The sequence below is a fragment of the Cebus imitator genome, unplaced genomic scaffold (genome assembly GCF_001604975.1).
Source record: "Cebus imitator isolate Cc_AM_T3 unplaced genomic scaffold, Cebus_imitator-1.0 Scaffold11, whole genome shotgun sequence".
NCBI classification, from domain to species: domain Eukaryota; kingdom Metazoa; phylum Chordata; class Mammalia; order Primates; family Cebidae; genus Cebus; species Cebus imitator.
In genome coordinates this window covers 11,931,211-11,941,920 of record NW_016107326.1, presented here as the reverse complement: position 1 = coordinate 11,941,920, position 10,710 = coordinate 11,931,211, and the positions used below count along the sequence as shown (strand labels likewise).

General features: G+C 35.0%; 1 protein-coding gene across 3 annotated transcripts in view; it reads left to right on the top strand.

Moving 5' to 3' along the window:
* The window catches only part of DSE (dermatan sulfate epimerase), a 74,600-nt gene extending 66,968 nt beyond the window's left edge, over positions 1-7,632 (top strand). The window contains exons 3-5 of one of the 3 annotated variants that reach the window (XM_017497447.2): positions 269-508; positions 2,685-2,892; positions 4,938-7,632. In XM_017497447.2, coding sequence (XP_017352936.1) covers positions 269-508; positions 2,685-2,892; positions 4,938-6,696 — 2,207 coding nt within the window. In that variant the 3' untranslated portion in view covers positions 6,697-7,632. The remainder of the gene's footprint in view (positions 1-268; positions 509-2,684; positions 2,893-4,937) is intronic. The other 2 variants (XM_017497441.2, XM_037727614.1) reach the window with 2 other exon arrangements.
* The last annotated feature ends 3,078 nt before the right edge of the window (positions 7,633-10,710 follow it).

Below are 10,710 nucleotides of genomic sequence, written 5' to 3'. Positions count from 1 at the left end.
AAAAAAAAAAAAAAAAAAAAAAAAAAAAAAAAAAAAAAAAAAAAAAAGAGTTTATCTTCATTTAGCTAGAGTCAAGAACTTCTTAGCTCATATCATGGACCATCACAAACTGGGATTACACAATGTTATCTACACTGACAAGTTGGAGTTTTATAAAATGCAATTTGTAATATAAACTAGATAACTCAGAGGGTTTTATTTGGCCATATTTTTGTTTATGCTTTGTTATAGCCTTTAGTCATTGTTTCCATGTGTTTTCATCCTTCAGGATATCTTCAAGAAGCCTACTTGTGGACCAAACAAGTTCTGACCATCATGGAGAAATCTCTGGTCTTGCTCAGGGAGGTGACGGATGGCTCCCTCTATGAAGGAGTTGCTTATGGCAGCTACACCACTAGATCACTCTTCCAATACATGTTTCTTGTCCAGAGGCACTTCGACATCAACCACTTTGGCCATCCATGGCTTAAACAACACTTTGCATTTATGTATAGAACCATCCTGCCAGGTATAGTGAGGAGTTGAAGTGTGAAAATGATAAACTATTGTAATTTTTTCTGATTATGAAAATAAGCTAGACTAGACAGAGAAATTAGGTCCTTAGAGTTTGTCATACTAAAATTAAAGAGATTTTTCTTTAATTAAAGAAAAATTGATTTCAAGAGTTGCATATGGCTAGAAGATTTTGGAAGCTAATATGAATATTTATGATTTAGGTATTATAAAGCTTGGAGGATAATGGATTAAATACAATTTCTAGACCCCACAGCCCTTTATTTTTTTTATATATCCAAACTTGGGTTCATATACAAACTCATCTTTATCATTGCAAGCAAAATATAAATATTTATGATTACATGTCAGTTTTCCTTTATATGTGATCCCTGATCAACCTGTTTTAATTGTTAGTTTCTAATCTTTTCTTTAAAATTATACTGACATGATTCAAAATGAAAGATTACACCTACACAGTTAAGTTGGAGCTTTAGTATTTTAATATTTTATTGAAGTAAATAGTATAGAAAAGCAATCAAAAAATAATTTACTGTCAAACTTCTAATTTCTTATTGCTGTGCCATTTAGCCTTCTAAGAGAACTAGTTCAAAAAAAATAAAAAATATATACATGATTTAATAATGTGTTCATTTCTAGAGACCTTTTGTAACCTTTTTTTATTTCTAAAACAGGACTAAGATGTTAGAGCAAGTTATAAAGGGAAATTTTTACAGGATAGATTCCCCCACCTTTTTCTCCTCCCCCAAAGGAAATGTAATTTTTAGATGGTAATTTTAGATCTACAACAAAGAACTCAGTATTTAAATATTTTTGCTATGGTAGTATACATACAGATTAGATAGAATATTTATTATTGGACTAGTTGTTCAAAAAATATTGCAGAGCATAAGAACCATTTTAAGATTTAGTTAGACTTACATTCAAAAAATGTTGTTTTGTTGCTTTTTCTTAGGCCTGAAGGAAAAGCCTGTTTTGCAATTCATCTTAGTAAACAAAGGCTACCTAAACAAGGGACCTTTAAGAGATCTCAGTGCTTTGTAATTTAAGCTGAGATCTAAAGGCTAACTACATCAGGAACTGCGTTTGCTATGAGCTATGTCTGTGGCTACTTCTTAAAATGGAAAAGACAAAATGAACATCTCTAAGAGCAGCATTTATATGTTTCTGTTAATTAAACAAACTTACTGAACATTTATATGCCAGGCACTGTACTAGGCAAAGGATTCAAAGAGGAATAAAACACATCTCCTGCTTTCAAGGAATTCACAGACTAGTGGAAGATTCAGAAAATATCATTTTATAATAAAGTGTACTTACAAGATCATTTACTAAACTATTAGTAACAAAAACATTAGCTGTAAATTATGTAAATATAATCATGATAACATTTTAGAAGAGGTTGAAATGTAGTTGAAAACAAATTGCTATGTTAGAGCAATCTACATAACAGTTTTTTTTCTACAGTTGATAGTCTAGTAGCAATTTTTTTGTCTGTCTGAGTTTTCACCCATGCTGCCTCTTTTTTCATGAACACATGGAGCATATCCAGTGTTCCTGCTTTTATTTTTCCTCCCTATTCCAAAAATGATATATAGCTTTATGGTCCTTGCATTTTCTCTCCTTTAACTTCCAGCAGCACATACTGGCAGGAGCTACTCTGGGAATTAAATTTTCTTCCTGTAGAAACTCAGTTTCTTCCCTGAACTTTATGTATAGTATAACTTACATTTTATTGAAGCCAAATTGAAGTATATTATTCTATTATCTTGGCCTAGAATGCATGTTGAGTTGTGGGAGAGCTAGTGTTTATTCCAGGTTCAGGAACCCAAACTGTACAAGAAAATATCCCATGTATATATGCAAATATAATCAGATATAGTATGTACATTGGAAAATGAGGAAGGCAGGCAATAAATGTAGCGTTTCTGTTACCAATGACAGGTTGCCATATAACAAATACAAGCTTGCACACAATATATTTGGAAGACCTTTTGAGGGATTCTGATTAACTGGTCTGGGATAAAATGTGAAGATGTGATTTTTCTTTTATTTTATGCCTTCCATTACACAATTCTAATTTACAATTAGATTTAAAAATCATTGTTGAGACCTGTGTAGGAGTATGAAGTTTTAAATGTATCTTAATTCTTCCCAACTTGTTTACCTAGGGTTTCAAAGGACTGTGGCTATTGCAGACTCAAATTACAACTGGTTTTATGGTCCAGAAAGCCAGCTAGTGTTCCTTGATAAATTTGTCATGCGTAATGGCAGTGGTAACTGGCTAGCTGACCAAATCAGAAGGAACCGTGTGGTGGAAGGTCCAGGAACACCGTCCAAAGGGCAGCGCTGGTGCACTCTGCACACGGAATTTCTCTGGTATGACACATTGGGCTAGCTGTAAAGAGGAATGGTACCCAAGGGTACTATTTGTGCTGTGCACTTGCTTTTTGCATTTAAAAAGAAAAACTAATCTAAAACACTTTTTAAATCTTTTCTCCATACCACCTAAGTATATGAAACTTCAATTCAACTCATATCATGGTTTTTGAAACTCTGTTAGAAACTTTTCTCTTTTTTTAAAAAAAAAATTTCAACTTTTATTTTAGATACAGGGGTAATATATACTATATCCAGGTAATGAGCATTGTACCTAATAGGTAATGTCAGAAACATTTCTGTATGTTTAACAACTAATTACTGTTCTCCGAGATGTCCTATGCTTGCACTAGTTCATAAATAAGTATGTTTTGATTTTACATCATTTTTCAAATCATATAAAACGAAACACCCAAAATTGAGACTAGGTTATTCTGATAATCTCACCAAAAAAGGTAGCAAAATATTTTGTTTTGTTTTAGTAAATGGAGCATTATAATCTGATAGCAAAGCTGTTACTAAATTTTCAAAAGTGTTTAAAAGTGTTTGACCGTATTTGACAGCTTCACTTTGATAATAAAAGGACCGTGTAAATTATTTTGCCTTAATCTTTTAAGCCCAGAAAGAGAAGCTTGGGTCTCCTTTTTAAAGTATTGCCAAATATATTGTTGGCATCCAATAAGTTAAAATCAAAATTACAGGGAACTTGTTAATCATTAATCCCTGATGTCTTTTCAAGCTGTTGAAATTCGCATTCAACTCCAAAACGAGCTTTCTTGTGATTTGCTTCTCTTTATTTTTTTTTCAAAATATAAAAAATTAAGGAGGAAAAAAATTAGTAAAATGGTAACTGTCTATAGTTTAACCAACATTTTAAGATTATTTTTATAGATGACTAAATATATTAAGATGCAACTATCACTAAGTTCTCTCAGAAGTATGACATAATTTCTTATAGTGTGATCCACAAATAAGTTACACATAAATATTCAACCAAGAGAGTTCTATAAAGCTAACTATAGGATTAATATGATAGCTCAGATTAATGCTAAGTCTAAATTAAAAATCTGCATTTATGGCAATATGCAAACTGACCAAAAACTGAAAGTAGGATGGCCAATTCAGCTTACATCTCCACTTGTTAAATCACATTAATTAAGCCAACATTATACTAGAGGTAAGGAGAGATATAATTTTGATGTCTTGAAACTGAGACTTTAGAACAACAAATGAAACAGTTAAAATCAAACACCAATAAGGCTAACTCTACTGTAGATGATTGATTCACTTTAGGGAAGAGCACATAGTGCTAATAATAAACATTTATCCTGAATAAAAATAAGAAGTAATTTATTGTCCAGGAAGCATGGCATCATCTGCAAATTAAAACAAAATCAAACCTTTGGTCCTGGCTAGTCAATGGTAGGCACAATTATAAATCCTCCAGTATAAGACAGTTTCCTGAAACTTCATCCATTTATATTCTGAGATGTTGTGTTGGTGATACATTTTATCTAATATGGGAAGTTCTCCTCTATTTTGGTTTATTTATTCAAGGAAAAAAATCTTGAGGGAAAGCTGTTTTCAAAACCAAACATTCAGTAATATCAGTTACTGCAGAACTATACTTCATTACAACTCAAGGTTTGTTAGAGTCCAGATCCAAACATGACATTTCTAGAAGAGGAGTTTCTCAACCAGAAATTTGGATGAAGTGCTTAAATCCATGAGGCCCAGGAGTTTGGATGATCACTCTGACCATCAAGTGAAGATGGTCCATGTAGAGATTAGAGCAGAAATCATTTCAACCCCAAACCCAAGGATCACAAATGATAAAGAAATAAAGAAATACTCCTCTTCCAGTCACCAAGGGTTTCCCCTTGTGCATACTGATTGTCCTTGGGTGTTTTCAGAAATGTCCCTAATACACTCTGCACTGCCAGTGCTCTGGGTAGCATTTGTGTGTCACCTCGTCCACATTACCATGTTATGTGTTATTTTTACTTTCATCAGAAAACCATTTAATTTTTAAAAATTAATTTCAGGTATGATGCCAGCTTGAAGTCAGTTCCTCCTCCAGACTCTGGCACCCCGACACTGCATTATTTTGAAGACTGGGGTGTCGTGACTTATGGAAGTGCACTACCTGCAGAAATCAATAGATCTTTCCTTTCCTTCAAGTCTGGAAAACTGGGGGGACGTGCAATATATGACATTGTCCACAGAAACAAATACAAAGATTGGATCAAAGGATGGAGAAATTTTAATGCAGGCCATGAACATCCTGATCAAAACTCGTTTACTTTTGCTCCCAATGGTGTACCTTTCATTACTGAGGCTCTATATGGGCCAAAGTACACCTTCTTCAACAATGTTTTAATGTTTTCCCCAGCTGTGTCAAAGAGCTGCTTTTCTCCTTGGGAGGGTCAGGTCACAGAAGACTGCTCATCAAAATGGTCTAAATACAAGCACGACCTGGCAGCTAGTTGTCAGGGGAGAGTGGTTGCAGCAGAGGAGAAAAATGGGGTGGTTTTCATCCGAGGAGAAGGTGTGGGAGCTTATAACCCCCAGCTCAACCTGAAGAATGTTCAGAGGAATCTCATCCTCCTACATCCACAGCTGCTTCTCCTTGTAGACCAAATACACCTGGGAGAGGAGAGTCCCCTGGAGATAGCAGCAAGCTTCTTCCACAATGTGGATGTTCCTTTTGAGGAGACTATGGTAGATGGCGTCCATGGGGCTTTCATCAGGCAGAGAGATGGTCTCTATAAAATGTACTGGATGGATGATACTGGCTACAGTGAGAAAGCAACCTTTGCCTCAGTGACATATCCTCGGGGCTATCCCTACAATGGGACGAACTATGTGAATGTCACCATGCACCTCCGAAGTCCCATCACCAGGGCAGCTTACCTCTTCATAGGGCCATCTATAGATGTTCAGAGCTTCACTGTCCACGGGGACTCTCAGCAACTGGATGTGTTCATAGCCACCAGTGAACATGCCTACGCAACATACCTGTGGACAGGTGAGGCCACAGGACAGCCTGCCTTTGCTCAGGTCATTGCTGATCATCACAAAATTCTTTTTGACCAGAATTCAGCCATCAAGAGCAGCATTGTCCCTGAGGTGAAGGACTATGCTGCTATTGTGGAACAGAACCTGCAGCATTTTAAGCCAGTGTTTCAGCTGCTGGAGAAGCAGATACTGTCCCGAGTCCGGAACACAGCTAGCTTTCGGAAGACTGCTGAGCGCCTGCTGAGATTTTCAGATAAGAGACAGACTGAGGAGGCCATTGACAGGATTTTTGCCATATCACAGAAACAGCAGCAGCAAAGCAAGTCAAAGAAAAACCGAAGGGCAGGCAAACGCTATAAATTTGTGGATGCTGTCCCTGATATTTTTGCACAGATTGAAGTCAATGAGAAAAAGATTAGACAGAAAGCTCAGATTTTGGCACAGAAAGAACTACCCATAGATGAAGATGAAGAAATGAAAGACCTTTTAGATTTTGCAGATGTAACATATGAGAAACATAAAAATGGAGGCTCGATGAAAGGCCAGTTTGGAGAGGCACGGATGGTGACAACTACTCACAGCAGGGCCCCGTCACAGTCCGCTTCCTATACCAGGTTGTTCCTGATCCTGAACATTGCTATTTTCTTTGTCATGTTGGCGATGCAACTGACTTATTTCCAGAGGGCCCAGAGCCTACATGGCCAAAGATGTCTTTATGCAGTTCTTCTAATAGATAGCTGTATTTTATTGTGGTTGTACTCTTCTTGTTCCCAATCACAGTGTTAGCACTGAAACTATAAATTGCCTGGTCATTTTGTGATCACAAGAGTCTACGCAAAATAATTTCATTACCCCAGTTTATCAGATTTTTTCCCTCAAATTCATTTTAACAAATTAAGGGAAGATATTTTGACACAAGAAAGCAGGAACATGGAGAAATTGAAGCAGGAAAAGAATTTATCAAAGCAATAAAAATAGCTTGGTGGCCTTATGGTGTTTCTGGAAGTATTTGGCATTGCTAATTGAGCAGTCCATATATAGTACTACTTTTAGAAGAAACAAAAAGTCTGTTTTTTAAAGTAATGTTTTTTTTTCTTATGAGAAAAGGTTTAGATAGAATTGGGTTTCATTAATATTAATTTAATGCTATTAGCAATTTCCATATACTGTATTATGGAAAAGACTGAAGAATACAATTCTGAGAAATATTTAAAAATTTTTAATGGTATAGTCATGTTGAAAGATAAATGTTGCTAAGTCCTGGTATGATGGTGTCAGTTTCCTTGGGGAGGTACTTCTTTAGTTAGGTAACTAACAGGATCTTTTACTACAGATCTGGATGGCTATTCAGATAATATAGCAAAAATGATAGCAGAAGGTCATTAAAAACTTACAATATATTTTGTTAGAAAACATTTATTTATGAAGGAATATTTCCTTGATGCTGGTCTCTGCACACATATAATTGGTTACTTGTAGGCATTCATTGGTTGTTCAGTAAGTAAGACGATTACAGGTAACTTATACCATATTTTCCTTATATGGAAAACTCTTGTAGACTCATGACTAAACCTTTCAAAATAAAATATTTTCTGTGATGAATGTTGATTTTAATACCAAAGAAGATGGAAAATCTAAAATTTGGAAATGATTCTTATGTTTTCTAATAGAAAACCTTCTTCAAGTTTATTTTGCTAAATAAACAGATCATAATTGTGAATTCTCTCTAGTATCTTTCTTCTTTGTTCCATTATATTCAAGATACATTAACATTTTTCAAAATTTTTGAAGAGATATCTATCTAGACATGTATTCATTAAATGTATAAAATCGCATTTGAATCAAAAGAAGTATTTTCTCTGCTTATTAACCTTAATTGTTTAAATACATTTTAAATATTTAAAACAATGGCCAACTTCTGATATTTAAGTAGCACCCAACTTTTAAAAGCATAAAGTTTCAGTCAACTCCTCAGATGGTAACACAGCATAGAATACTAGAAAAATATTCCACAGTTTCTATTTGAGCATAAGGAAATGACATACTTGAACATAATAAATTATTGAGTCATATGTTTCTCCTTTGAAATAGAAAATATGTTCAGCTCAAATTTTACAGTTAAGGACACACTCACTGATTTATAGGTGTATAGTAACAACAGTAATCTTTCCTCTTACTTGCTGTTTTAGTTCACAGCAATACCAGTATGTAACCAAAAGTCAACTTGGAGAAATTTATGAGTATCTTTCTGCAGTTCTAATTTTGAACCTTCTTGTATAAAGACAACACACATTTGACTTTTAACTATGCTTTACTTATTATGCTTGGAATCTAGAAAACGACTTCTGAGGAAGCAATTTTTTTCCCCTCTCATGGAAAGTCTCTAGAGAGGATGTCATTACACACTGTTTAAAAGAATAATGTTTTCAAAAGAATAATGCTTCCATTTGTCCTGCATGGATGCTCTTACTAGGATTTAAACTTGCTTTATGTGACAGATTCTCTGTTTACTTAACCTCATTCGACATTCCTCTCTTTTTCTCATTCGAAAGGAGGAGTTGTCTGAAATGATCAAAAGGAAATTTTGAAAAAAAAAAAAGAGGAAAACTACTCTTTGAGGTTACCAAGCAAACCTGATCTCAGATCCAAACTGAGACATACTTTGTAACAGAGATGAAAAGTGCAAGTGAGTGCCAAACGCTTTTCTTTTGTTTTCATTAGGTTAAGGCTAGACAATACTTCAGTCACCACAGCCTTATCCAGTCTAACGTATTAGTTCATTTTGAAAGTAATTTTTAAAAATATACGTCTTTAAAACAAAATGAATTAAAATTACATGTGGTTTTTTTTTTCTTCTTCTAATGAACCTGGTATTTACTTCCTTAAAAAGAAATTTCCCAGGCAGTGATTTAAGTGGTTAAGTGAAAAAAAAAAAAGCTAAAACAACTTACAGGTCTTCATAATGAAACACGTTTTCTATCAGGGATAGTGCATATTTGAGTAAAACTAAGGAACTTTTGGTAACTTGAAAACGAAGCAATGTTAAATCTCTCTTGAAACTGAGTAATCAATTATGGAATCTGTTTCATTGCAGCTCACTATGACAGGAGTGTTTCAAGTTCATTGGATAATATGTGAGCTGTTCAGGGGATTGGTGGGACTCTTGGTCCTAGCCTTAAAGAAAATTTGAGAATCACTAGCATACAGAGCTTGTCGGTGCAGTGAAAGCGGTATATTCCTGGGAAGCTGAGGTGGGAGTATTGTCTGAACCCAGGAGTTCTATGCTGCAGTGAGATGACCATGCCACTGCACTCCAGCCTTAGAGACAGAGTGAGACCCTGTTTTGGCTTTTTGTTTTTTGTTTTTTGGTTTTTTTTTGGCATATTCCCTTGTTTGTAACTGAATAGCTTATTTCACTTGATGGTAGATGAGATTTATGATGGTGGATGAGACCCAGAATCTTCTGAGATAACATTCTTTTGAGAACATTCTTTTAATTGTAAAAGAGGTGGAAGACCTCATTCTGGAACTAATTTAATTATTAAAATGTATTGTATCACCTAAGATATTCTTCCACAAATATTTTAGTCATAGTTTTTAAGTACCACATGTTCTAAGGTTATCAGAAAATGTCTTAACAAAATGTTTTGCTTACTGAATAATTTGTTTTTAAAAAGGAAAATTTACATTTGACTTACTCAGTTTTTAAAAAAATATTTTTATTTCTAGAGACAGGGTCTCTCTCCATCACCCAAGCTGAAGCGTAGTGGCATGATCACAGCTCACTGCAGCCTCAAATCCCCCATCTCAAATCATTCTTCTGCCTCAGCCTTCCAAAGTTCTGTGATTAGAGGCATGAGCCCTCACGCCCAGCCAAGTTAAAAAGAAAATGTGATCGTTCACAAACCACTTACAAAAGAATCTGAAATTTCCCCAAGTGTTAGAGAAAGAAAACTATGAAATGCTATATTTGTAAGCTTAAAAGTAAATTCGTGTGTTTTCTTACAAATATAAAACAAGATTAAAATGGATATAGTCATGGGTATGAGGAGCATGTAATTTATCTTCCAAGTCTCAAAGAGTTAAAGGAGGAGCAATTAATTGTTATTCCAGAACAACAGAAATAAGCCGAGATTATACTAGGTGAACTCGGACATATGGTCATCTTTGTCATAGATCAATTCAAGAAAAAGGAGTTAGGGAAGTCTGTGAAGTTCTAACTCAAAGCTTCGTGCTTGAAAAAGGAACTTGAGATGACCCGAGTGAGTCCCCTAAATCTACAGACGAGGAAATCAAGGCTCAGGCAAGGGCTGCCTGATCCTTTCCCTGTTCCCTCTGTATTCCTTGCCTGTGGCAAAGCCCATTGGCTTGATTCTCTTCTTTTTAGCTTCATGTAGGGATGTAGTTTCTGCAGCTTATTTAACTTACTGGCAAAATGATGTATTTTTTTTTCAGCAATGTTTCAGCTAGATATTTGCTTTATGCATGTAATGTCAATGAAGTACTCATAAGTTTTCAAGAAATGACTGAGATAAATCATACATTCCACTACATAGTCTAAATATTTAGTTTTGGTCATCTATTTTAATATATTCAACTTCTGTTAAACAAGACATGTAGTCACTATGTGAAGAATAAAAATAGACAAAGTTGCATTATGACTTTTCTTCTTGGGTATACAGTTTCCCTCTTGGTTTGGGGATTTTTTTTTTTTTTTTTTGAGATGGAGTTTCGCTGTTGTTACCCAGGCTGGAGTGCAATGGCGCGATCTCGGCTCACCGCAACCTCCGCCTCCTGGGT